Source organism: Aspergillus brunneoviolaceus (assembly GCF_003184695.1).
Source record: "Aspergillus brunneoviolaceus CBS 621.78 unplaced genomic scaffold BO95scaffold_122, whole genome shotgun sequence".
Lineage (NCBI taxonomy): Eukaryota > Fungi > Ascomycota > Eurotiomycetes > Eurotiales > Aspergillaceae > Aspergillus > Aspergillus brunneoviolaceus.
In genome coordinates this window covers 35,454-61,733 of record NW_020290852.1, presented here as the reverse complement: position 1 = coordinate 61,733, position 26,280 = coordinate 35,454, and the positions used below count along the sequence as shown (strand labels likewise).

At 53.5% G+C, this 26,280-nt stretch overlaps 10 protein-coding genes across 10 annotated transcripts; 9 read left to right on the top strand and 1 right to left on the bottom strand.

Annotated features, from left to right (window-relative positions):
• Positions 1–15: 15 nt before the first annotated feature.
• On the top strand, positions 16–509 carry BO95DRAFT_448461 (cytochrome b5-like heme/steroid binding domain-containing protein; the record flags this gene model as incomplete). The annotated part of the gene is made up of 2 exons (XM_025587849.1): positions 16–141; positions 220–509. Coding segments are annotated over 2 exons (300 nt in total), but the record flags the coding sequence as incomplete, so codon positions are not given.
• Positions 510–697: 188 nt separating this feature from the next.
• BO95DRAFT_40555 (putative RNA binding effector protein Scp160) lies at positions 698–5,680 on the bottom strand. The gene is made up of 5 exons (XM_025584008.1): positions 5,394–5,680; positions 4,874–5,330; positions 4,553–4,806; positions 2,230–4,498; positions 698–2,179 (listed from the first exon to the last, which is right to left on the bottom strand). The coding sequence occupies exons 2-5, from the start codon at positions 5,244–5,246 to the stop codon at positions 1,194–1,196; spliced, it is 3,882 nt and encodes a 1,293-aa protein (XP_025436327.1). The 5' UTR covers positions 5,247–5,330; positions 5,394–5,680; the 3' UTR covers positions 698–1,193.
• Positions 5,681–6,469: 789 nt separating this feature from the next.
• On the top strand, positions 6,470–7,285 carry BO95DRAFT_40538 (uncharacterized protein). The gene has a single exon (XM_025584000.1). It carries the CDS (start codon positions 6,598–6,600, stop codon positions 7,066–7,068), a length of 471 nt encoding a protein of 156 aa, XP_025436326.1. The 5' UTR covers positions 6,470–6,597; the 3' UTR covers positions 7,069–7,285.
• Positions 7,286–7,522: 237 nt separating this feature from the next.
• BO95DRAFT_448457 (putative nucleoside transporter) lies at positions 7,523–9,513 on the top strand. The gene is made up of 3 exons (XM_025587848.1): positions 7,523–8,088; positions 8,146–8,827; positions 8,888–9,513. The coding sequence occupies exons 1-3, from the start codon at positions 7,744–7,746 to the stop codon at positions 9,379–9,381; spliced, it is 1,521 nt and encodes a 506-aa protein (XP_025436325.1). The 5' UTR covers positions 7,523–7,743; the 3' UTR covers positions 9,382–9,513.
• A 2,103-nt stretch (positions 9,514–11,616) lies between these two features.
• On the top strand, positions 11,617–12,427 carry BO95DRAFT_448456 (uncharacterized protein; the record flags this gene model as incomplete). Its single annotated transcript, XM_025587847.1, has 1 exon — positions 11,617–12,427. A coding segment is annotated over exon 1 (172 nt), but the record flags the coding sequence as incomplete, so codon positions are not given.
• Positions 12,428–14,141: 1,714 nt separating this feature from the next.
• pakA (mitogen-activated protein kinase kinase kinase kinase STE20) lies at positions 14,142–17,320 on the top strand. Its single transcript, XM_025583981.1, has 4 exons — positions 14,142–16,514; positions 16,568–16,667; positions 16,727–17,061; positions 17,116–17,320. Exons 1-4 carry the CDS (start codon positions 14,514–14,516, stop codon positions 17,218–17,220), a joined length of 2,541 nt encoding a protein of 846 aa, XP_025436323.1. The 5' UTR covers positions 14,142–14,513; the 3' UTR covers positions 17,221–17,320.
• BO95DRAFT_448454 (uncharacterized protein) lies at positions 17,126–18,015 on the top strand. The gene has a single exon (XM_025587846.1). The coding sequence runs from the start codon at positions 17,421–17,423 to the stop codon at positions 17,814–17,816; it is 396 nt and encodes a 131-aa protein (XP_025436322.1). The 5' UTR covers positions 17,126–17,420; the 3' UTR covers positions 17,817–18,015.
• Positions 18,016–18,246: 231 nt separating this feature from the next.
• BO95DRAFT_448453 (ESCRT-0 subunit protein HSE1) lies at positions 18,247–21,445 on the top strand. The gene is made up of 9 exons (XM_025587845.1): positions 18,247–18,733; positions 18,845–18,894; positions 18,966–19,000; positions 19,085–19,160; positions 19,260–19,358; positions 19,427–19,547; positions 19,606–20,223; positions 20,278–20,478; positions 20,532–21,445. Exons 1-9 carry the CDS (start codon positions 18,694–18,696, stop codon positions 21,107–21,109), a joined length of 1,818 nt encoding a protein of 605 aa, XP_025436321.1. The 5' UTR covers positions 18,247–18,693; the 3' UTR covers positions 21,110–21,445.
• Positions 21,446–21,657: 212 nt separating this feature from the next.
• BO95DRAFT_477664 (Zn(II)2Cys6 transcription factor) lies at positions 21,658–24,623 on the top strand (the record flags this gene model as incomplete). Its single annotated transcript, XM_025589998.1, has 7 exons — positions 21,658–21,949; positions 21,996–22,019; positions 22,045–22,300; positions 22,322–22,673; positions 22,697–23,104; positions 23,132–24,097; positions 24,211–24,623. 7 exons carry the CDS (start codon positions 21,658–21,660, stop codon positions 24,226–24,228), a joined length of 2,316 nt encoding a protein of 771 aa, XP_025436320.1. The 3' UTR covers positions 24,229–24,623.
• A 350-nt stretch (positions 24,624–24,973) lies between these two features.
• On the top strand, positions 24,974–26,126 carry BO95DRAFT_426127 (glutathione S-transferase family protein; the record flags this gene model as incomplete). The annotated part of the gene is made up of 4 exons (XM_025584742.1): positions 24,974–25,024; positions 25,078–25,240; positions 25,354–25,587; positions 25,657–26,126. The coding sequence occupies 4 exons, from the start codon at positions 24,974–24,976 to the stop codon at positions 25,977–25,979; spliced, it is 771 nt and encodes a 256-aa protein (XP_025436319.1). The 3' UTR covers positions 25,980–26,126.
• Positions 26,127–26,280: the final 154 nt, after the last annotated feature.

The following is a 26,280-nucleotide window of genomic DNA, read 5'->3' as shown; positions in this document are numbered from 1 at the left end:
CCCCCCCAAAACAGCGGAGGCGAAGAAGTCCTCCTCGACGTCGCCGGCCAGGACGGCACCGAAGCCTTCGAGGACGTCGGCCACAGCGACGAAGCCCGCGAGATCCTGGACGGTCTCTTCGTGGGGAACGTGAAGCGCATGGTTAGTTGGCCCCTGCCTGACCCTACAAACTCATTCCAACACAACCAAAACCAATGCTAACACTACCCCCCAAAAAAGCCCGGCGACCCCGCCCCCCGCTCGCATGCCAACCCCTCCGCCGCCTCGGGCTCTTCCTCCGGCGACGCCGCCGGTCTGGGCGTCGGCCTCTACGCCTTCCTCGTCGTCGGCGGTCTGATCGCCTACGGCGCCTACCAATATCTGCAGAAGGCTTCGCTTGCGTCTGAGCAGTAGACTTCTTTTTTGTTTGTTTGCGGGGTTTTCTTGTGCGTGTGTGTTGGGTTGTTTATTTCCGGTTTTGTTATTGATGTGTGTGCTCAAAATCCATACCGTATGTTCTTAATTCCCATTCCTTTTTTTTTTACATCATCGAAGGCTTTGAAAGAAGATCCCCCTTTTTTGTTATGTTTATGCCGGTCTTGCTAGATGAGTGGGTTCGGAATGTTGTGGAAGTGGGTGTATGCTCTAGTTATGGAGGGAAGAGATTCACGTCGCTCAGGTTCAGGGGAAGAAGCTTTGTTGATTGGGAGGTGAACGGTGGAAGGTGGAAGATATCTATACCATGTTCCATGAGTGCCGTGTGCAATCTCGGATATACTTGCAATCTTGGTGAACAATTACGCGAAAGGAGTGTCACTTAAAGTCAGAAGGCACTACCCCCCCTTTACTGGAGTGCAAATAAATCACAATTGGAGGTAGCTGTAGAGTAGAGTAAGATGAGAGTCGATAGGGCTAGCTCATGCATAAATCATGGCAGGAAGATAAAAAAAAAGACAATCCAACCGCTGCCCAAAAAGAAAAAAATGCTCATGGGATCTCTGATCGTAACAGTCTTCTTTTTATAAACATAACAACACAAATATAGAACTGTAAAGTAAAAGGAAAAAAGAAGTAATGGTAATCGTAGGTGTAGAAATGTTTAATGATGCTGAGAGGGAGGGAGGAGAGAAAAGCGTCCTGATTGTTTCCAAAACCCTTTCCTAGGTGAAACCACGTCTTGTTTTCTTGCACTCTGTATATTGTCGTCAATCCGTTTACCGGGAGTTACCGCTCGTGCCAGCGCGGACTGCCTCCAGGATCATGTCCTTGGCTTCCTCCAGACCGTCCTTGCTGCCCTTGATCTCGATCGCCTCGCCCTTGGCCTGGCCCTTGGGGACGTTGATCCGGCATCCCGTCTGCTTGCGGATCGCGTTGATCTGGCTACCACCCTGGCCGACGACGAAACGGTACGTCTTAGGGTCGGGCAGGATCAGGTAACCGGTAGCAGACTGTTGGGAGGCATTGGCGATGGCCTTCTCCAGAGCCGACTTGGCCTTGGCCACGTTGTCGCTGGTGCCGGCGAGCACCCACGGAATGGTAGCAGGCTCGGACGAGTCGGCGGGCGCAGGGCTGTTGTCGATCACCTTCCACGAGTGGACCTCGGCGGCATCGGTGGGCTCATCCGTGATCAGTGGCAGCGACGAGGCTCCGTTGACCTCGCCGCGAGACTCCTCCGAGACGGGCTTGGCAGGCACCTGTTGGCCAGCGTGATCGACGGTGACACGGTAATCGTTACGAAGACGGCGGAAGAACGAGCCATTGTCGGCAATCACATGGTGCAGGTGGCGGGGCACTTCAACCGTCTCACCCTGCTGATCCTTGAGCATACCGTCAATGTGCTCCTTGGCCTCGGCAACGGCTTGGCTGGGTCCCTTGAGCTTGATCTCGGTGCGGCCAGAGCCCTGCTTGGGGATGTCCAGGGTGATGTTGAACTTCGATTCAATGTTGCGGCGGGTATCACCACCGCGGCCAATCAGAAGACGGTGTTGGATAGTGGGAACGTCAAGAGTCACCGTCACCTGATCCGCACGCTCCTTGACGAATTCTTCGATGGCAGCGATGATCTTGTCAACAACCTGTTCGTTTCCTTCCAGCTTGATGGTCGACTCAGTACTGTCAGGACGGGGGAACTTGACCAGCCGAGAAGCACTGCCATCAGTGGGACCGCCAGCATCAGCAACGATCTTACGGATGTTGGCACCTGTTTATGATTAGCAAATTGCGTCGACTATTATTGCGGACCAAACTTACCGCCACTGCCGATGAGGGACTTGTGGTACTTCTTGTCCACGTCGATGGTCTTGGTGACGATGGAATCGAACTCGCCGGATCGTTGAAGCAGGGTTTTCTTGGCCTCTTCGACCTGCTGCTTGGTACCCCGGATCTTGATCTGCACGCGGCCCGACTCATCCGGTGCATCGTTGGCGCCCGGAACATCAATCTGGGCCCCGGTATCGGCGCGGAGCTTGTCCATCTCGCGACCGCGCTGCCCGATCAGGGAGGGGATCTGGGCCTGGGCCACCGACACAGTCGCAGTGTGGGAGTGGTCGACAACCCACTGCAACAGACTCAGGATTTCATCCCGTGCCGAGTCGGCACCCTTGCTGGGGCCCTTGATGATAACTTCGTCCGCAGCCTGCTGAGACCGGTTGGGGCGAGAGCCACCAGCTTCGCTGGAAGTCTCCTGGTCGTCACTGGCAGCTCGGGGGAACTGAACACGGACAGAGTAACGGTCCTGCAGTCTGTTCACCTGGCTACCCTTCTGACCGATCAGCTCACGGTGGTACTGGGCGGGGATCTTCAGAGTGTGAGTCGTCTCATCCTCCAATTTCTTTCCAAGGTTGATGATGCGGGTCTTGGCAGCATCGGCCTTCGCCTTGGGGCCCTTAACTTCAACCTTGCCGTTCTCGACCTTGATATCCACATCGAACTCGTCGCGCAGCTTGTTGATGTTCTCGCCCTTCTTGCCAATGAGGAAGTTAGCGAACTTCTGGGGGAAGTCGAAAGTCGTAGTGTAGCCTCTCTCAAGGTCATCCTTCTCCTGCTCCACAACAAAGTCCTGAATCTTGGAGATCAGGTCTTCCACCAGGCGGGAAGGACCACGAAGCGCAACTTCGGCCTCAGTACGGCTGGATCCTTCACCGACAATGGCACGGACGGGGATCTCCTCCTCGCCCTTAGACTGTTGTTCGCGGGCAATGAATTTCCGGACCTTGTCCTGGTACTTGCTGGGCACATTGATGGTCTTCGCCACGACTTCCTTCTGGTCGCCAAGAGCGCTCAGGAGGTAGTCCTGAGCTTCCTGGAGGACCTTTTCAAAGGTGGCAACTTCTGCGGGGGAAGGTCTTTGTCTTGGGATCTCGAATTGGCCAGCGTTAGACGAAGGGCCCTCGTAAACCATGAAAACGTCTGAGCTATCAAGGTCTTCGGGCACCAGGAGATGAACACCATAGTCGTTTTGAAGCTTAGGGATGGTGCGAGACTCCAGGTAGGGGTGGTAGTAAGGATCAACATTGACGGCACGGATTCTGGTCGGGGGGTGTGCTTGGACGAGGTTCATGATATCAGACCGCGCACGAATTGTGTTCTTGCCATCCCGAGAGTAAACTTCCCAGGTGACCGGGCCGTTAGAGCTGGGCGGGAGCGCAATGCGAGCATCATACAAATTCTCCAACTCCTTGATGATCTGGCGCTGTCTGAGGTAGCGAGTCAAGGCACGAGCATGGGCATGAGGTCCAGCAGGCGCATTGGGGTGTTGACGGGAGAGGTCAATGCTCGCCATTTGCATGCTCGTGGCGAGATCCATGGCCCTGTTAATGCCATTCTCGATGCAGTCAACAGGTCCCGTGATAGCAAGGAACTCGCTATCATCGGAATCGGGAGGCAGAACAATGGCGCAGCCAGTGTCGGCAAGGAATTCATGCAAAGCATCAGCATTGTCCCCGAGGATGAATTGATGTTGGCCGCGGTTGATGGCGAGTTGGCGCAGTGTCAGCTGGCGCTGCAGCTCGGCAGCAAGCCTCTCAATCTCCGCGCGAGCCTCCTGGGCCGCAGTGCGCTCACCAGAGATGTGGATGTGTCTGTCCGAAACAGGAGCGAACTGAACATGACCGGGGTCAGCCTCCTGAGGGGGAGGCTGGCTCTGCCAGGTGTCGTAACGCGGCACGTGCACTTGTGCCTTTGTGCGCTGCTCAATTTCCCGGAGTTGCGCGTTGTGAGCACCTGCGATGAAAGGGAAGAACTCGGGGGGGATAGTCTTCAGTCTCAAGCTCATGTTGGAAGCTCTCTCACGAACAATAGCCTCGATCTCACGACGAGCCATTTCCGCGGCAACGGCATCACCTTCGATCAACACGTCAATGGTATCATCGTCATCGAAATCATCAGCAGAGGCAGACTCGTCAGCACGCGGGACCTGAACACGCGCGCCTGTGCGTTGCTGAATGTCTTGAACCACAGCTCCTTGGCGACCAATGATGTGGGGGCGGGCGGATGTGGGGATGGGAACGCGGACGGATTGCTAGACGGAGATGTCAGTCATTCATGCCGTTGATGGACAGTGTCATCGACAAACCTTAGATCCGACTTGCTGTGCGACCTCCTTCAGCGCCTGTCTGACGGCATCCGCGGAACCTTTACCCTCGAAGATGATGGAGCCTCCCGGTCCACCGCGCATATCCACGTTAGCCTTGGAGCGCCGAGAAATGTCGCGCAGAATGTCGCGCAAAGGCTTCTTCATCTGGCCGCGGGGAAGCATCTGGGATGGTGCGAGCCGAAGCTGCTCCATGTGCTTTCCAGGCAGACTCATGATTCTCGGGACATCAGAAGCTGATTCAAAACCTGTGTCAGCCGCGAGGATCGGAGGATTATATGTGACTGGCCACTGGACACATACCTGCTTGTGCACCACTGGCGCCGTTAGCGACAGCAGCAGCGGAAGGACCGCGAGCACCCCAGGCCGAGACGGCGGGAGCCTTGGGCTTGGGCCCACTTCCAAGAGCAGGGAACAACTCCTCGGACTGCACGTCGAAAGCAGGGGCCTTCTTGGGGGCAGCCTTGGGGATGGACGGAGTCGCAGGCTGAGAGGAAGCATTGGACTCGGAGGCCTCGACCACCGAGGATGGGGGAGGGTGCTTGAGATCCTCCTCATCCACTACATCCTCCACGGTCACTTTGTGTGCCTCATCGCGAGCGTGCTGCTCCTCCAACATAGCGGCCCGGGACTTGGCGCCACCGTTGACATCGACTGCGACTGCTTCGGAAGCCATTGTAGCAGGACAAAGCGAAATGGGACGAATTGCACCGCAGATAGTGATTAGGCGATTGGGCCGAGAGAAGAATACAGACGGACACTAGCAGACGATGACGTTAGGATTAGGAAGAGGGGGACCAATGGAGAGAGAGGCGCAGTATACCAGCTAAACGCAGGCGTCCGTGTAATTATAAATGGATGTCGAGTAGCGGGGGATTGGAAAGGACTGATTGTTTTGATCACACCAATCCCTAAATGCGAGAGCCAAAAAAGGAGCAGCTGAGAAGCGAACAAAGTCAATTGCTATCTGCTGAGGCTAAGGGCTGTAGAAACGATAATTAAAGTCAAGATCGCAGGCGCTATTGCATCCCAGGACTGAAAATGAGGGGGGGAAGGAATTCGGAAAAAGTGGGAAGGCGGAACAAGAGGTAGGATGTGAGAGGGGGAGATGAGGAATTAGGAGAGAGGGGAGGGAAAGGGGGGGAGAGGTGAATGAGAGAGGGAGAGGAGGGAGAGAGGGTCAACGAATTGACACAATGGCGAGGTAGTAGGTAAAGATGAGGGTGGTGAGGATAGAATGAGAAGAGGTAAAGGTAAAGGGAAAAGAAGGGAATGGAAGAAGAGATGGAAGTTCGGGAAGAGGACAGACAACTGCCTGGAGGAGGGAAAGCATGCAGTAGTGATTATTCCTCTTTGGGCGATGGTCTGGAGTGCCACCGCCCAGAGCCGCCTTTCACTCACCACTTACAATACTTTCTCCCTCACTTGCTCCCTCTCTTTCAATTGCTGCTGCTGCTGCTGCTGCTGTCTCTGCTATGCCATCATGGCATAGATGACTGCCATGATGACTGCCATGATGACTGCCATGATGACTGCCGTTCCATCCAGTTGGAACCATAACCACACAGATCATTATTGAGCAGTGTTTTGAACCACACAATATCATCTTTTCTTTTCCGTGCTTCTGAATGGCCTGTCGACACTCCAGCTGCTATTTTCTTCTCATTTGAAAGGCTGTCCAAGCTTTGTTCCAATGACCGCCGACTGACTTCGACTTTCATGCTGAATGAGGCTGAGAGGAACGAATGAGAGCCAAAGGCTGACACATCCATGGACTTGCCTGAGTCCGGCTACTGACGTTACGGTAATCAGCAACACCCCACAAAACGTGAACTCACAAAGCTTTTTTAATGAGAACCAGAATGTGGAGAGATTTTGGGATCGGAAGAACGTATTTGCTTGAACCGAATCATGTCACGAAGTACAGTTGAGCTATTGTTTGGGTATAGGCCTCGACTCGGTCTCAAATGCGGCGCATGGCCTTTTCATATGGCGGCCATTACTTCCGCACTGCGGAAGTGTAGTTGATGACGACCATCATTGACCCCCCAGCTCTCGTTCCTTTGTTTGAAGGCTCATGCAGACAAGCGACACAGCATACCCTATGGCTGCTAGCTTCTGCCAAAATCCTTTCAACTTGCGGAGGTGAACATTGCACGGGCTGCCCTTCCGCAGTGAGGTGTGGCGGGATGTCCGATAGGCCGCCGGGGTTTGGTCCAGAGTCCGAGACAGATATTATTGCGCGGGCGAGATTGGACAATCGCCACTCAAGCAGAGGGTCACTGCGGGAGTTTCTGCCAAGACAAGCTTATCATAGGGTTGCACTTTTTTTTCCCGCTCCCCCTCTTCTTTTTTGGCCCTCCGCCGCGAAGGATCCTCTTGTAGATACGCCTATCTACACAATGCTCTTCTCGATTGCATGTAGGCCGGAGAGTGTACAAATCAGGCCGTCTGACAGTAGAGTGAACGCTGTTCAAAGTCTTGGTGGTGCTCTATAAGGTCACCGAGGTCGAAAACTTCTCGACCCACTCCGCTCCGAGCGTGCTGCAGAGAGAGACACAAGGGCCGATGTGGATCGCAACCTTAACCCAGACTGGTAGACTGTCTGCCACTGCACTGATGGACAAAAGATTGCTTGTTTAAATTTTCCTCTCGGGTTTGACAGCCTCATCATGACCCAAACAAGACAAGAATGGTATCTTGCCACGTGCTGCCCCAACCCTGGACTCGGGAAGTTCAACGGATTTTAGCCGGCGGAACATCTTCTTATCACCCAAGAAATATCATGATATCCGCGGTTCTGCTGATTTGAGATTAGACTGAGGGGGGGCAAATCGCCAACTGATAAGAGAAAAAACCGTGTCCCACAAATAACATTCCAAAGATTCTGGAAGGCAAAAGATAAAGCGTGCCTGGGAGTTGCCGACTCGAACCAAACGGTCCCATCCATTCCTCGGCTAGCGCCGCCTGCAGTTTCTGGGACTCTTTTTAATGCCATACACCAGTTTCTCTTATTAATTTTTTGGAATAAGCCGTGCTACATATAAATAACGCCCTGGCATTTTTCTGGGGAAGAAAAAAAAAGTTTCTTTCCTTCTTCCTCTTGCTGCGAGCGGTCGAACTGTCCCCCAAACAGCAGCAAGCAGCAAGCAGCAAGAAGAAGCCTCCAAAGGATGGAGTACCCCACACTGGAAGAGGGCCACAAGGTCGAGCCGAAGCTGTCAACAGCTGAGGTGGAGGAACAATCCCTGGTGAAACCCGCGGGATTCTTCCCTAAGGTCCTCTACTATGAGGCTCTGTTGGATAAGAAGTTGGGGATCGAATCCAACAGTATCGAGCGAGTGACGCCGGAGAAGAAGCAGCCTCCCAACACTCTGGCCATGGGCTTGATCTGGGCGTCTGCGACCATGAACCTCAGCTGTTTCAGTACGGGATTCTTGGGGTGGGAGTTTGGCCTCAGCTTGGGGCAGGTCATCCCCATCATCATCTGCGCGACACTTCTGGGCGGGGCAATCACGGTTCGCATACCATTCTCTTGATAGGCAGTCAAGAGTGCTTACGTCTTTCTCCAATAGGGTTGGTGTGCTACCTTGGGTCCCGGTACTGGTCTTCGCCAAGTCGCCATCTCTCGATATTCCCTAGGATTCTACCCATCGTCTATCATCGCCGCGCTGAACGTGGTCGAACAGCTGGGCTGGTCCTCTGTCAGTTGTATCACCGCCGGCCAGGCTCTCGTCGCCGTCGCAGATGGAAACATCTCGATCATCGTGGGAGTCATCATTGTGGCCTGCCTCAGTCTGGCCATCGTCTTCTTCGGCCTGAAAGTGGTGATGAGCCTCGAGCAGTGGATGTGGCTGATCGCCTTCATCATCTTTATGATCGTCTATGGGCAGTCAGGCAACCATGCCAACCTCGCCCAACCCGCTACAGTCTCCGGCTTGACCAAGTCCGGACAAGTCCTGAGTCTGATCAGTGTCATCTACGGATCCAGTGCCTCGTGGTCTTCCATCGTATCCGACTTCTACGTGCACTACCCGGTCAACACCTCCCGGGTCAAGGTTTTCTTCTTCACCACCCTGGGTATCTCCCTGCCGACCTGCATTGGCCTGCTGCTGGGCGCATGCATTGCCTCGGCGCTGGACACGAACGAGGAGTGGGCCGCTGCCTATGACGGCGGCATCGGCTACATGCTGCAGGAGCTCATTCATCCCAAGAAGTTTGCGAAATTCTGCTTAGTCCTGATGGTTCTGGCCAATGGTAAGCTTTCCCCATCACACGTACCAAATATACGGTACCCCGATACTGACTCCGTCCCAGTCGGTATGAATTGCATCAACATCTACGCCGCTTCCATCAGCGCGCAGTTGTTCGCCCCGCCCTTCCGCAAGGTGCCCCGCACCATCTGGACGGTGATCGTCTTCGGCTGCATTATCGCCATCGGCATCGCCGGTCGCGACCACCTGCTGACTGTGCTCAACAACTTCCTCTCGCTGCTGGGCTACTGGAACACCTCCTTCTTCGTCATCCTGTTCTGCGAACACTACCTTTTCCGCGGCGGCAACCTAGCCAACTACGACCTCGACGCCTGGGACACTCCCTCGCGCATGCCCATCGGCTTCGCCGGCCTGACCTCCTTCCTCTGCGGCGCCGCAGGCTGGATCGTCGGAATGGATGAGACCTACTACGTCGGCGCTCTGGCGAAGCTGATCGGCGAGGACGGCGGTGATATCGCCAACGAGCTAGCGCTAGTCTTCACCACCATCTCCTTCATCCCATTGAGATGGCTCGAACTGAAATATGTCGGACGGTGAAGGCTTTTGCGATTGGATTGAGTTTGTTTGGGGTTGGGACTTTTTTTAAGAGAGATTCTTGTCATCTCCATATATACATACATAACGAAGACATAATACCCGAGAAGGTAGTTAGGACACCTTGATAGGAATACATATATTCACCACTCATTCTATCACCTTGTTTTCAACCTCCATCCCATCCCATCTACAACTCGCATGCGTGCATGCATGCCACCAGAAAACGCAAGGCAGGGATGGATCTCCCCGATCCCGCACGCACAAGTCTCGCCAGCCCCATGGGAGCTTATTCCATCCAGGACGTTTATGTACAGCGCAGAACAGCCTTACATATCAAACCTTATCCCCCTCGCTTCCTCCCGGGGGAAAGCGGACGGGACTAGGTAAGCGGCCATGTCATTCCAACCTTACTTGCAGGTGGCCAACACCCCGCAAAGCTTGAATCTACTCCACTTGCAGTGGGTGCAAGTATGTACAGTACATACAGCGACAGCCACGAAAGTCTTCTTCTCTTCAGCCCCGACACTCTCTGGGAAATAGCGTTGCTACCGCTCCATCGACGGAAGCTCCCACGTGCCGACGATAGTGTTCTCGACCACAAAGCCGAATCAGAAATACGCGCACCATGCACATATCACCGTCGAGAACAAGGCACCTGGTATTCGCGAGTGACGCATGGGCGCAGAAACATGGCATCATCGCTGAATTCGAGCTAAAAAAAAATGAGAAAGAGAAAGACCGCTGAAAAGCTATCATACGCATACAAGATGAGCATCTCGGGGATGCAGCAGCAGCTGTATCCACTTACACATGGAAGTATACAAGTACCGCCGGTATAGGCCCAAAAGCCCCGTCCATACTAAGTGACGTGAGATGTGCATTATGAAACGGCGCGGTCGTTGGTAGGGAGAGTGCTTGGAAGCTCAATCGCCAACCTCCATTCCGCAAAGTGGCAACAGAAACCTGGGGCCAGATGACGGTACGGTCATCGTGCAATGACGATCTCGTCTCTAAGTGGATGAGCGAGCGTGTGCGGTGGGATTCAGAATGTACAGTACCGGCCCGAGCCTGGGATGTTATCCACTTGAATTTTGTAGATCGAAGAAGGGGTTTTGTTTGGGTCGTCTGAGATATTTCTCTTGGGTATGTGTCAGGTCTGGGGATATGCTGTACCACTGCGATTGTTGTTGATGTGGGTTGTGGATTTGCTGGCTGGTGGATGGAGGGGTACTACGTGTATCCGTGGGAGGTATACAGATAATCCGGAGAGGACTGTTTAGGTTGACGTCTATGCTAAGCACCAGGCAGACGGACATTTTCTCTCTACGCACATCGAGTACTCATCTGTGGTCTTAACACACCAGGTGCAATAGGCAAGTAGGGCTACCAATGCCCATCAGCACTGTATATGTACCGGCTCAAAGCTCTCAAAGAGGAAAGCCGGACCTCCAGCCCTGAGCAGTCCAGGTACCTGGATGGCGCCCAAGTTCTAGACCCTAATTCCAAGACCACAGCAGTACCACGGTGCACATACTCATAGCGTTGGTATCTGATCTCGGGCATGGTCGAATTGGCACCGCAACCACTGAAGCTTTCTTGGAAGGTCAATATGTCCGTCCTACCCATCCCTATTCCATCGAGCAACCAACCCCTCGCGATTTATACTTTCAACGGTAGGTCGATTTCGAAAGTCAGGGTCTATAGCACGGCTGCCTGCACACAAGTTGTCCCCTCGCTGGATCGACGACCACCAATCCCGATACCGGTAGGCTCCGTACGTTATCGCTGGATCTCGATTCCACCATCAGCAAAAGTTATTGCCGCTTCTCACTCCGGTCAGTGTGATGTGACACTTCATTCAATCAATAATCTGCGAAATACTGCAGCTTTTATTGGACATAGGTCGATTCGACTCTGCCATCGAGTTCCAGGGGTACGGGGAAGGGGAGTTGAAAGTACGGAATATTCAAGTGCGAGAGGAATGATAATTTGACGGTCTAAGCGCCCCTTCCATTGTGTCAAGAACTTAGTACTGAGTGGTTGTTACAACGATGAGAGCCAACCCATCCAACCCACCCGATCGCAACAGCCGATAATTTATGGTCAATTTGGAAAACCTGGCATCAAGGACACTTAGACGTCATTTTCGTTGCAGAAAAGGGAAGAGGACGGGATTTGCCGGTCCCCGCCCCAACCAAAAGTCTAAATGAGACTGGTCGAAGAAGGATGAAATCAGCCAAGTTTCACATAAGAGGTTCTAGCCGTGATACATCGAAATGACAATGAGTGAGTGAGGAGGAGCTTCGTCGCGGGGCGTGTGTGTCTACTACTGTATTGTGGTGACTACCCATGTCCTTCTCAAACGAGGCTCTAGAGATCGTCGTCTGTCCATCGCTATAGAACAATCTTCTATGCTTCGATTCTTCCAGCCCGCCTTTGCCCTTCACCCCTAGCAAGGGTTCTCGGGACTTTATTTTTCTCGTGGTTTATAGTCAGTTCAAATGATGATCAGTCATATATGATCTGCCCTCAGCCCACTCATTCTCCTTTTTATCCTACCAGAGATTGAGATTGGTGTGCATCAAGGGGGCAGGCAGCGGCAGTCCGGAAACAGATGTGTGACTCTCTCTTTCTCTCTCTGGTCTGGAAACAGAACAAGTCTTTTGCTGTAGGTGCAGGGGTCGGAAAGTGGTCAATAATCTAATGGGATCTCCGAATGGACGTGGTGTGTGTGTGTGTGTGTGTGTGTGTGTGTGTGTGTGTGTGTGTGTGTGTGTGTCGTGTTGGTACGAGTATGATCGAGGCAACCCTCCTCAAATTCACGCACAGTACCTGCAGGATCATCAGATCTGAGGTAGGAAACCTCCCTGTCGCAGTCTTCCCCTTGAGCTGAGCTCAGCGCTCACTCATGTCAGTCACGGAGCATACTGAGTACAGCACATGGTTGGGAAGCAACCTCAAAAGACGTTGATACTTCTAGCTTGGTTCTCCCAAGCGATGACGCTATGCTCTGTCTCCCAATCAATAGTAAGTAATGCAATATCGGTGGGCGTCGAGGTCGAAGGGGAAAAAGTATCCACTGCGGCATGGAACAATAATAGTTGTCGGTATTAAGGGCAGATTGATGTTGGGCACACAATTTGGTTGGACTGGAACTGATTTTGTGCCCCGCCCTTCCTAGCGCGCCACTAACCGTTCCATCCTGTAGGTAATAAGGTATCATTTTATTATTATTCATTATTCTTGTCGGTTTGATTATTATTACCATCATCCATCCTGCAAACTTCCCACTTCCACACTACTGATGATTCTTCTTATTCCCAGTGAATCGCCGAAGTCCGGGGCAGCTCAGACATTTTAATCTATCTGACCTACTTAATTACGATGATGCTAATTTGTTTTTAGTCTCCGGCCGGGGACGGGAACCCAGAAATGATTAAGACCATATTCGAGACCTTCGGCTCCCTGAGTCGTAGGGAGCGCTATACCTACCCTCCTGGGCCTTTTTCTCGTCCAAAGTGACGGAAAGGAGTGGAGTTGTACCAGAGAAAATGGGAAGAGCATCAATCAGTCAGTTCGCGCTCCACATCTCAACATGCAACTGGGGTCGAAAGGACGTGTCTAGAATTTTTCTTCTCTGGTTGCCCGTTCGGAGGCACTGCTCACTACACACTACACAGTATATCTGAGTCTGAAACAGATGATGTACGCCTTTTTTACGGGGGGTCAACAAAAGTACCGGCCAGTATTGTATGTATTAGGGTTTATATTATACTGGCAGCAGTGCAAATACCTACCTACGTTACGGAGCACCGATATCCCCTTTTAGACAAGCCGTCATTGCTTGTTGTGATTGAGAGGAGATAGGTACTAGGTACAGAGTAGTCTCCCAGCAGTTGTATGGGTTGGACAAGGGACAACGTCCTCCCACGGCGCTGGGGTTATGATTGGAATGTTGACCGCCCGATTACTTTTAGTATGTAGTAGGTGCAGTGGCACTGCTATACTACCTAACTTAGGACTCAGGAGTCTAGGACTACCTTGTCTACTCCGTAAGTCAGTACCGTAGTTTTAATACCAGCCGCTGCCATCTGTGGCTGGACCCGTTGTTGTAAAAATCATACAGAACGACGGGCCGTTTTAGCACTCGCTTCAATAATCAATCGCTTGCTTCCTCCTCCACCGTTCAATCTAGTCTACCGGCTGCTGCTGCTGCTACTGCTACTGCTACTGCTACTGCTGCTGCTCTTGCTGCTCCTCCCCCCCTCCTCTCTCCCTCCACCTCGCTCTCGAATCGCCCACCTCCCCCCACCTCCCTTCTAACCCCCCAACCCCCTCTCCCTCTTCCTTTCTCTCCCATCGTCATTGCTGGCCGTCCTTCTCGGTGACTGTTATGTTATTACTTTTCTTGGTATTGCAGATTTGTGTGCTGAGCTGTCGGTTATCTGCAGTGCATCCTGCATTCAACAGAATTAAATTCCATCACTGACGTTTTGTTGTTCTTGATACTTTTCATTATTTCACCTATTTTTTGGTGAATTATTCCTTGAGGTTTCTGTTACCATACCAAACCTTTCTTTCTCTTTTGTCTGCGTTGTCTGATCTCCCTCTCTCCTTTTACCCGTTACCACCACCACCGACAAGTCAGACAGAAACAGACACAGAGATTAGACAGGTCAGTCAACCTCAGTCACCGCCTAGTTAATGCTCTCTCTCCACGTGCTAACTACTGGTTGACGGTAGCCCGCGGCAGCTTCTTTCGCGCCCTCCCTTGCGTCTGTCCAAGTATTCTGGATCCCTCTCACATATCTGATTCCTCCGTCGCTGCTCCATCAGAATTCACAACCCCCCCTCCTTCTCCCCGTTGGGGCTATCGATCTGACCGTGCAGCATTGCACCCACCCCTCCCCTCCCCGCCAGAAGTCCCCATTCGACACCTATCGTCGACAAAAGGTGATCGGTAGTGAAGAAGCACAGTGCGCACCGCCTCACTCAGTGGCTTCCCCTCTTCCTCCAATCAAACCTCAGTCTTGGTCGCTCAACCCTGCTGCCACCAGTCGCTCGAACTGTCACTCCACCTCTCCCTTACCCCCCCCCCCCCCCTCCCCCCCCCCCCCCCTATACCGCACGTCATGAATCACGATAGTTTCTCTTCCCTAAAATTTCGACGGTCGTCAAGCAAGCTTCACAAAGACCCTCCAAGCTTCACGTCCCGCATCTTGAAGAGTCAGCAGAGCAACACCTCCCTCAAACGTCACCCCTCAGCCCCCGTCTACCCTCGTTCCGCTGCCGCTGCCGGAGGTCGAGAGCACACTCGGACGAGATCGAACGCATACGGATCATCCTCATCCTCCCTCGAGCAGAACAGCGGTAATCCTTCTCCAGCACACTCTGGCAACGAGTCGGGCTATTTTCCGACCAGCAATAATTCCTTCAAGTCCCGCCCTCCCCCCGCCGGCCGATTTTCTCTCAGTGAGCAGAGCTCAGATGAACTGATTGGCACCCCATTTGATAGTCGGGGCATGCTCAGCTCTTTGAAAGAGAATTCGACCGAGTCTGATCCCGTTTCCGAAAAGCCCCCGACCTTGCGGTCGGCCACAAGCCCTGAAACCCGAGGATTAAGACAGTCGGCTAGCCTGGCTACCTTACAGAGCCGAATGGAGACGTTTGTGCACAGGGCGACCGACAATGACCGCTCGGTAAATCCGAAGCGTCTCTCCGACGAGGGTAACACAACGACCAGGCCATTTGCGGGCAGAAGCAAGAAGAGCAGTTTTTCCAGCTTTGTCAACAGTATGCTCGGCTCCCCACGAGGCATCAAAATCTCCGCCCCGGAGAACCCCGTCCACGTCACTCATGTCGGCTACGATAACCAGACCGGCCAGTTTACTGGTCTCCCGAAAGAATGGCAACGATTATTACAGGAGAGCGGTATCTCTAAGAAGGAGCAGGAAGAGCACCCCCAGACCATGGTTGATATCATGAGATTCTATGAGAAGAATGCCCGGGGTGATGATGAGGTTTGGCACAAATTTGACCATGCATACCCGCAACACCAGTCAGCAGCCAGTCCGGCCTCCGGCACGGGTTCCTACGGTCCTGGCGCGCAGCGAGTCTCCCCCCCAACAAGTCCTCGATTCCCTCAGAACCATGAAGGCAGCTTCGAAAACCCCCGGGCGCCACCTCCGATTCCTCGCGGTGCTCCTGCAGCAGGCCAAGCCATGTCACCATCGGTGGGTGGATTCGTTCCCAACCGGGCCCCGCCAAAGCCCCCAAGCGCAGGCACGATCACCCCAGCTCGCCCCGCTCCTCAACCTCCTTCCGCAGCTACCTACGCTGCAGCACCGGTCCGCGCAGCTCAGGATGCTTATGCTCAGGCCTATGCAACACCGCCAATTCCGGAGACAGAGCCTTTACCCAAGGAACAACACCCGCTAAGCAGATCCAACTCCAAGGCAAATGGTACGCCCGTGCCCTGGACAGCGCCATCTCCGGCTCAGTATCAGCAACAACAGGAGCAAGCCATGGCTGCAGCCCAGCAGGCGATTGTCAGTAAACAGCTTGAGCGGAGCCGCAGTCAGCGTCAGCAGCAGGCCGCTCAGAAGCAAGCATCGCAGCAAGCACCTCCTCAGCACATTACTCCCGTGGAAGAGACATCTGCTTCGATGCAGCAGGCACGTGCGGCTCCGGCTGCCGCTGCCGCTGCCGCTGCCGTCGGCGCCGCCCCCGCTGCTCGTCCGCGGCAACGGGCCCGCCAGAGTAACATCATGGACGTTAGACAACGACTACTCGCGATTTGCACTCCCGGCGACCCGACTAAGCTTTACCACCACCTTAACAAGATTGGCCAGGGAGCATCGGGCGGCGTTTTCACCGCGTATGAAAATAACTCCAATAGTTGTGTCGCTATCAAGCAGATGAATCTGGACTTGCAGCCCAAGAAAGATCTTATCATCAACGAAATCTTGGTCATGAAGGACAGCAAACACAAGAACATCGTCAACTTCCTGGACAGTTATCTTCACGGTCTGGACCTATGGGTGGTGATGGAATATATGGAAGGTGGCAGCTTGACAGATGTGGTCACGTTCAACATCATGAGTGAAGGGCAGATTGCTGCCGTGTGCAGAGAGGTAAGCTATAACGCCTGTTGCTAGTCGTTGTTTCAAAGGCTGACATCTGTAAGACTCTGAGTGGTCTGCAGCATCTTCACTCCAAAGGTGTCATCCACCGTGATATCAAGTCGGACAACATTCTGCTATCTTTGGATGGCAACATCAAATTGAGTAAGTTGTTTCTTCCATGTTTGGTGTTTACCGGACGATCTGTCTAAATTTACTTCTAGCCGATTTCGGTTTCTGTGCCCAGATCAACGACTCGCACAACAAGCGAAACACTATGGTGGGCACGCCGTATTGGATGGCACCAGAAGTCGTTACCCGAAAGGAGTATGGCCGCAAGGTCGATATCTGGAGTCTCGGAATCATGGCAATTGAGATGATTGAGGGCGAGCCTCCTTATTTGACCGAGTCGCCTCTGCGAGCGCTGTACTTGATCGCAACCAACGGAACGCCCACGATCAAGGACGAACACAACCTGTCTCCTATTTTCCGGGACTTCTTGCACCTTGCACTCAAGGTGGACCCCGAGAAGAGAGCGTCTGCTCATGACCTGCTTAAAGTATGTCGAATGTTTTTCCTCTGGCTGTTTGATCCCTTGCTAATTGAGTGTCAGCATCCGTTCATGTCCCTCTGCGCCCCTCTGTCACATCTGTCGCCGCTGGTGAAGGCCGCGCGAGCCAACCGAGCGCAAGAAAAGGCTCAAAAGGGGGGTGCCTAGGTACCGTGACTTTTCACTGTTACTATATACGTCGATATCTTCTGTCTTCTCTCTCTCAGATACCCATGACTCCCGATGTTTTCATATTTGCTGGACATCTTATGCTGGCATCGCATAATGACCAACGTCTTTTTCATCCTTCTCTGTTTCTTCCTGCGGATCTCCCTTGATTTTCTAGACGGCGATGGATTCTTCTTGTGATGACCTTTCTTTCATCCTACCTTTTGTTGCGGTGCTTGTGGAGCTGGAGGTCTGGACCCTTCGCCCATCGAACACATGCACATGTACCTCGACGGCATGGCTGGACTTCCCAGGTCAGCCAGTGGAACGGTGGAAAAATTGTTTGTAAATTTCTCTACTTCCGGCATTTGTCCTTGTGCGAAATTCATACTAGTGAACTTACCGGGTTGCTTCTCCAACTACGGTTCGAGTCGAATATGTCGTTGTGCCACATTCCGAGTGACAAGTCTGCACTTGCATGTACTAGCAGTGTCTTCCCGTTTCCATATCGATGCGATGGTGCCCTCGGGGTTTTCTTGCTTTCGCGCAAGCCGGTGATGATTTCTGAGGCATTTTCTGGCATCCATTCTTCATGACAAAAGAACAAAAGCATGAACTTGATTCGATTTGTTTGATCTGCTTTGTGATTCTGTTGAGATAGCGACAGTTCCTACTGCTGCATCGGCTGGCTTCCAAGCCATATTACCCTCGGAAACCCGAGATAACTTTGCTACGGCTCCTTCTGTACCGTTCTACGTTGGGTGAATAATAATGGATTGTGTTCATAGAGTTCAGTGCCATATGTGGACTGAGGGTGTTCGTTCAGTCTGGATCTTCTTTGTAGTACTACTTCGTACTTGGTACTAGTAGTAGCATAACTTATCATGGATATCGTCATCGGGAGCTCAGGGCAGTACCAGGACCGCACTAGACCCGATTAGGCGACAGCTCTCCGCCCTGGGGCGGCGCGATCCCTCCGTCGTCACCTGCTGAGCATTCATCAGGTTGCAGCCTTCGTGCTTCCAGTTCTCACTTTGTCCCCCCGTTCTTGTCCTGCTCACCTTACTGTGGTGTTCATAATTTCTTACAGTGCTCATACTTGCAGTGTTGGTACATACTTCTACTACACCTCCCGACTCCAACCACTGCTACCGCTTTCTCCTCACCCCCTAATTCATACCTACTACGTATTTACAACACTTCCGCAACTGCATCATCGAGGCTGTACCTCCCCGCAATTGGGTATTCGGACTCCAGTAAACGAGCAAAGCCACTCGCTCCACCGAAACCACGAGTCATTGCCTTGACACTCCTTCCACCACTACTACTCCTTCATTCACTTCATCTCGTTTCCTAGTGGCGCAAGCGCTGCCTTCATACCCTTCCACTCGCTACTCGAACGGCGCATTCCCGCCACCTCTCCTACCTCTCTCCGATCGCCTCACCGTGGTGCTCTGAGGCACAACACTCGAAATGTTCCGCGCGCAGCAGAATGCTTTCGACGACGCAGTCGGTCAGTGACAGCCTGTCCGATTCACTCTCACTTTGTCTTTCATGACGCCCACCTACCTCGCTTAAGCCCTCTCTGATCGATGTCGCTGACGTATTCAACTTCCCGCAATAGCCAAGGCGACCGACGAGAACCTGACCGCCGAAAACTGGGAGTATATTCTGGTACGCTTTTCTCCGGCAACATGCTAGATTATTTTGTCTCCGGGGAGGTTTTCTGACAATCTGGCGCATAGGATGTTTGTGACAAGGTCGCTGCGGAGGAGTCTGGGTATGGTCCCGCTTTTTTTTCCCCTCTAGTTGTGTTCTCGAAGAGGGATTGGGGCTGACGAGTGGGTTGGGGGTGATTGTTTAGTGCGAAGGATGCCGTGGCCGCTTTGATCAAGAGGCTTGCGCATAGAAATGCCAATGTGCAGTTATATACTTTGGAGGTTCGCGGTCCTTGACACGGTTGATTCTGCTGAGTGGTGGGAGGGCTTGATCGGTCGAGGCATACAGTGCTGACGCTTGTATTGCTCGAATTTTTTTAGTTGGCCAACGCTTTGGCGCAGAACTGTGGGCCAAAGATTCACCGTGAACTTGCGTCGAGAAGTTTCACAGATGCCCTGCTGCGTCTAGCGGGCGATCGGGTGAGTAACATCGCACTTTTGCTGTGTATCGCTGGAAAGGTTACTGATGAGTTTGGCGCGCCCGACAGAACACACATCAACAGGTCAAAGCGAAGATCCTGGAGCGCATGCATGAATGGACGGAGATGTTTGCTAGTAACCCCGATTTCGGGATCATGGAGCAGGCGTACATGAAGTTGAAGACGCAGAGTAAGTCAGGGGAAACTAGTCGGGATGACGTGGAGGCTTACATGGGCTTTGGCTCTAGATCCGAACTTGCAACCTCCTTCGAAACCAGGCAAGAGAGAGATCACCGAGGCAGATCGCCAGAAGGAAGAAGAGGAGTTACAGATGGCCCTTGCGCTCTCGATCAGGGAGAAACCCTCCGCGGCTCCTCAGACCCAGCCGCAAGCCAGCAGCTCCAGTGCCGCAGCCCCCGTCAGTGAGTCTCCGGTGGCTGCACCAGCCCAGCCTGTTCCCTCCGGAACCTCCGCGGCCACGGTGTCGCGGGTGCGGGCACTATTTGATTTCCAGCCCTCCGAGCCCGGTGAATTGCAGTTCCGCAAGGGAGATGTTATTGCTGTTCTGGAGTCGGTTTACAAGGATTGGTGGAAGGGTTCCCTGAGGGGCCAGACGGGAATTTTTCCTCTCAACTACGTCGAGAAGCTGCCCGACCCTACGGTTGAGGAGTTGCAGCGCGAAGCTCAGATGGAGGGGGAGGTCTTCGGGCAGATCAAGAATGTCGAGAAGCTTCTCACACTTCTGAGTACTCGCAGTTCCGAGCTCAATGTGCAGGACAATGAGGAAATCACGACTCTGTACCACTCGACCTTGGCAATCCGGCCGAAGTTGATCGAGCTCATTGGCAAATACTCCCAGAAGAAGGGTAGGTGTTCTTACACCCGGTATTTGGCATTTGCACTTGCTGATTGGACTGTAGATGAGTTTACGCAGCTCAATGAGAAGTTCATCAAAGCCCGCCGCGACTACGAATCGCTCTTGGAGGCGTCGATGTCCCACCCTGCACAACCCCAGTATGGACGGCCGGCTCAAGCTCCTTACGGATATCCGGCTCCGGTAGGATATCCGCAAGCCCCGCCCCAGGCTGATCCTCAGCGATACTTCAGTCCCCGTCCTTCAGGTTCGCCTAACACTTCCCCCATCGGGTGATCCCGCCATCTAACATAAGAACAGAAGCCCAACCTGCGCAGCCCACTCCTACCCCTTACTATGGAGGAGAACAAGCTCACGCGTACCCCCCCACTTCACAATCCCCTGATCCGCGGGTCACACCTCCCGCGGGCGCCCCGTATCAGCAACAGCAGCGCCAGTCCTCGAATGAGTTCTACCAGCCCACACACCACCGCCCCGAATCGACATATGACAATCCCCAAGAACTGAGCACTTCTGTCTACGACTCTCCTGTCGAACATCGCCCTCAGTATCCCGGACAAGTCATACCGCCATCTTCTGCGCAGCCACCTTTCCCGGCTCAGCAACAGCAACAGCAACAGCAGCAGCCGGAATTCCCACCATCTTCTTACCCTCCTGAAGACGCCAACCGACCTCCAGCCGGAGCCAGCGCCCCCCACCACCAAGCACAGCCCCCCTATCCCACCCATCAACCAGCTCCGATGCACCAGCCTCCTCCAGTGCCAGGCACAGCATCCACGCCCACACCCTACCCTTCTCTGACCCCCGGCGGAGGCTCTTACCAGGCATACAGCCCCTCGCAAACCGATGTGTCCAACCCTGCTTCGTACTACCGGTAAAGCATGTTTGATATTGAGTTGACGGACTGTTGTGGTATGGGAGGTTTTCTCCTCCTGGTGTTCCTTGCTTGTTGATCAGGCTCGCAGATCGGGTAATGGAGAGGCGGTTTGGAACTGTTTCAGTAGTATGAGCTTTAGCAAGAAGATGTTTGAGCTTTTCCAGTTTCATACCACTTTGTGTTCCATAGCGTTTGTTTTCTGTTGTTGCAAATGATTTTCTATTTGGTTTTGATGATCGTGGCGGTTTGTATGGAAGAATGACCCAACATGTCACGTAGCATGTAGAGGGTGGAATTCTGGTCATCGCTCTACATCTCAGTATGGATTATTAGTGACCTAGATCTTAGGTAGTCTATCCGATCAGGTCAATCAGGCTGCAGCTCAGGAGTGGCCCAATCAAGCCCAGACGCGCGACACTGCATCGATCCATAAGTGCACTACAGCTAACCACTTAAGGCTCAGTGCTTACGCGCTTGAACGTGGAAGAGAAGCTACCTAACCTTTGGAGCCTTCTTAATTTCACCACCTTAACGGCCTCAACAATCATCATGGTCAAGAAAGCTGAGTTACGGCGGAGTTGCACCTTCTGTCGCGCCCGCAAGATCGCCTGTTCTGGCGAGCGCATTTGCACGGCATGTCGCGATCGGTCTATTGAATGTATTTATGGCCTGGAGGGGGCCAAGGGTCGTCCTCGCCTGGGTAAAACCTCGCCAGGTATACCTCCTGCTGCTACTGCTGCTTCTCCTGCTCCTACTACGGCTGCGGCTGCTGCTGCTGCTGTTACCACCACTACCATCAGCCTGGCAGCAGAACTGGATATTATGTCTCGCGAGAACTTCAGTGATGATGACTCCACTGCCCCTGCTCCATCGAATATATTCCTAAGACCGGGTAGCCACCTTTAATCGGCGTCTTATGGCAGGGAGAACCAACAGCCCTCAGCGCTCTGCCTCCGCTCCGACAGGGAGTACTCAGTTACTCGGGCTTTTTAGCTCTGGTCATGCAAGAGTTGATTGAAACTGTCGCCGTCAAATTCAGCAACCTAGGCTGTCATCCCTTCCTCGGACCCGGGGAGAGTTTTTATCACGCCTCCATGCTGCAGGACACTACCAAGGCGATGTTCGATAGTCCCCCGGCCTCCTCCTCAGACCTAGATATATGGGATGACTATAACCCGCATCTCACCTCGCAGTATCTCGAGGTCTGATTCAGTAATCATCCCTTATCGATCCTCATCTCCAAGTCACTTCTTCTCCGCGACCTGCGCAGCCAGAAGGCCAATCGGATATTGTTGGCAATCCTGCTGGCGGACGCCCATCACTTTGCCGAGGAACCTAGCAAGGGAGATCGCCTGGTGCAGTGGGCCATCGCGCAATTACCCAGTGTTCCTGCAGGGAAGGGGGATCTCACCACCGCGCAGAGTCTCCTACTTCTGGGCTGGTACCATGCCTGCCGCGGGCACTCGCGCCGGGCATTATGCTATGTGGGATACGCAGGCCGTATCATCACGACGTTGAAGTGCCAACTGTCAGAGTCGTCTTCAGCCGGGCAGACGCACATCAAGGTGTTGATCACGGCGCAGTCGAGGCAGAGCTACTTCACAATATATGCTGGGTGATGTTGGCCCTCACGCTATGGTCGTATCTCCAGATGGATATGCCTCTGGTAGATCTCCTGCCCGCGCGGCTCATGCAGGTACTTCCTGCCATTTCAGAGGCCGAGTCGATTATGCTCCAACTCGATCGAGCAACCGAGAACCTCTCTACCCTGAAATCGCAGTTCTCTTCCTTGCAGTCGGTGTGGCTGCTGGCACATGTCACCTCGCTGAGCGCGCGTCTGTACGCCGCCTATCCACGGCTCCAATGCAGCCCGCCGGTGCCGCAACCGTGGCAAGAGTCGATACTGCACCGGCTCGATCGCCTCCTGCACCAAGGCCGCAGTCTGGCGCAGGTTTGCGCGGGGGTCCGTGACGCCCTACTGGACATCGTTGCGACGGTGCAGCACGAATCGGGTGATAGCTAGGGTGGTCCGATACTGGTTGTTTTCTATCAGGCTGTTGCTTTGCGTCTAATCTTCCCACGAAAAGAGATGGGAAACGACACCGCCCAGGTTCTTGTCCTCAGCGACTCGCTCTTTGAACGGCTCACAACCTCTATGCATGCTTTGAAGCAGCTGTTCCCCGCGATTCAAGCCCTCTCGCAACATTACTTTGGCCACGCAGCTAGCACGGACTCCGCCTCGCTTCATTTCTACATGCTTGGCCTGGACGCTGTCAGTCGAGCTCTCATGTATATCCTCACTCTCTGGGACCGTGCCACGACGGTGGAGCAGCAGCTCTGGCGGGATAGGCTTCTCAGGCTTTTAGAAGGGGGGCTGATGATGCAAGAGCTCTTCGATCACGAGACTCTCTTAAGGGATTGCCGATGGCGCGCAGTAAACCGTCAGCTCAAGACCGCTTGCAGCAGACTCGAGGGGGTGATTTTCAGCTTCCGAGATCAGTCCTGCCACAGCTTTTCTGGTGCATTGGACCTCAATCTGCCTTTGCAGCAGACATTGGCCGCGGACAATCCCATCACAGCGCCGGTGTCTTCGTGCTCGTCGTTCGTGCCCGTCGCCCATGATGCGGACTTCGAGTGGCTGGACTTGCAAGACGTCACGAGCCCCCCAACCACGGCGTCCGATTTGCGAGACTTCGGCCTCGCATCGTTGGCCAAGCTCGTCCCCGTTCTGTCATTGAATCCGTTTGACTCCCTGCCCGGCGTGACTGGGCCATCCTGTCTGGTTCAACCAGGCCGGACTGCTCTGCCATTTTGCCTGTCATGGGACGATGCAATCATGAATTCTGTACTTCAACCGGTGAGCGTCATGCCACCGCCGTCGTCGGTCTCGCTGGGTGGTCTTGGTCCGAGGGGCCAGGAGAGCCAGAGGAAGCGATCGTCGAACGATCTCAGCGGTGTAGAGGAGGGGGGTGCGTTGGGGATGAGCCGGGTAGAGGAACCGAAGACGAAGCGATTAAGGGAGTTGCGCTCACATAGCGCCTCTCATTAAGCAGGCGTGTATTGGATGGTGTTGTCGGTGTAGATGTCTGTCCTCGGTATTAGTTGCTGAGGAGGTCGTAAGCTGACGCTGCTCGGACTTTGTATGGGTTGTTTTTCTATGGCTGATTAAACCTCCGTCGTGCCACGGAGATCCGGCGGGATATCGTATACAGTATATGCCTATTCATCCCCAGTCACAGCAACGGCAAGTCTGGGTTGAAGAGGGCCGGGCGAGTTGCAAGGATGACCGTCAAGTGTCAAACTTCTCAACAAGTGCTTCACGATTGACTACTTGATCTTTGCAAGACACCATGGACATGCTAAGCGCGTACGGAGGCGTTTGATATTGTTGATATCGATGGTCCGGAGATAATGCTACGGAGCATTAGGGACTGCGCTGTGGTCAGAGGGCACTCAGGTGCCCGTATTGATCCCAGTACTTCGGACATAAACTCTGTGTGCCCTTTTTATTCGAGAATCCAAAGCAAAGGATTGCTAGGAATTGGTGTGTGCAACTTGCACTGTAACCGGTAGCCCTGATGCTTGGCCCAACCCCAAGGCACCTGCTGCTGCATTTGCTTCTGATCCAGGAAATCAAGTATGGTGATTTGGAACCAGAATCACAAGTTATTCGTGTAGTTGGCATCGGCATCGGCATCTATATCTTCTTGATATACCGTCTTATCATGAAGCCAATAAGCACGTCATTAGCGCTGCTTAGGGCGATAGCTAGCTACCTGGGTAGTTAGCTGACACCAACCTAGCTGTGCCTGTGCATCCTGGTCACCTCAGTTGATTAATCCTTCGAGTACCTACGCAGAAAGCCATGACCCAGTTCTACGCCCCCGAAACCCCCGATCGCGTCAAAAACGCCACCGTACACCCTCTCTCTCTCCCTATCCAAACACTCTCAAATACTAATAATACAAGAAGGGCCTCCACCTCATCACCGCTTTAACCCCCAACGGCCGCAAAGCCCACATCTACCTCGAGGAGCTGAAAGAAACCTACGGCCTCCCCTTCACCATCAGCCTCATCGACCTCGACACGAACGAGCAGAAGAAACCATGGTTTCTGCGCTTGAATCCGAATGGTCAGCTTGCTTGCTTGCCTTTGCCCTTCCCCAACCCCCAACAATCCCAACTCCACATGCACCAAGGCACTGCACTACATGCAACAACCAAAGTCCCCTAACCTGTGAGATAGGCCGCATCCCCCTCCTAATCGACAACACCACCACCCCGCACCCGCACGTCGTCATGGAGTCCTCCGCTATCCTGCTGTACCTGTTCCATCAGGTCGACCATTCCCAACAATTTGGGTTCGCGGACCCGCTGCAGCAGAGTCAGCTGCTGCAGTGGCTGGTCTTCTGGGGTGCGTCGGGGCAGATGGTTCAGGGGCAGTGGAATTATTTCCGGCGGAACCAGGTCGAGAATGATCGTGAGTTTCGCCCTGACTCTTGAAATCGGTGGTTCGGCTCGACTGCTTGGGCTCTAATGCTGGCCATAGACGCGAAGAAGCGTTTTCACGATGAATTACTCCGCGTGTATCACGTCCTCGAAGCGCATCTCGCGGGACGGTATACGGATCCCGGACTGGGAAGGGAGTACCTGGCGGACCAGGGGAAGGGGAAGTATACGTTGGCGGATATCAATGCTTGGCCGTGGGTGAGGAGCTTTAGGGCTGTTGGGCTGGAGGAGGAGGAGTTGGACAGGTTGCCTGCGCTTGCGGCGTGGGTGGATAGGGTTGGCGGGCGGGCGGCGGTGCAGAGGGGCGCGTTTGGGGAGGCGTATGATGAGGGGTTGTCGCCTGAGTTGGTGATTAGGACGTGATCTACACTGTAGGTTAGTTAGGGGGTTGGGGGGAAGGGTGGTTATCATTCTTGCTTCTGGCAGCTGGATGGTGGGTTGCGTGGCGGTGGTAACAGTATACTGCCCTTATCCAGCGATATGTATGCATGTTGAAGTTATACAGGTTGTTAATTCAGTTTGCCTGTAGGTGTATATGACCGATCTAACCTTTTATACATTGTATAGTACACAGGTATGTCCGGAATTGCTCTAATATATAGAACGTACAGAACAGCTTTTGTTACTGTTTTCTGCCACGGCTTTGTGGTGGGATCACTTCAGT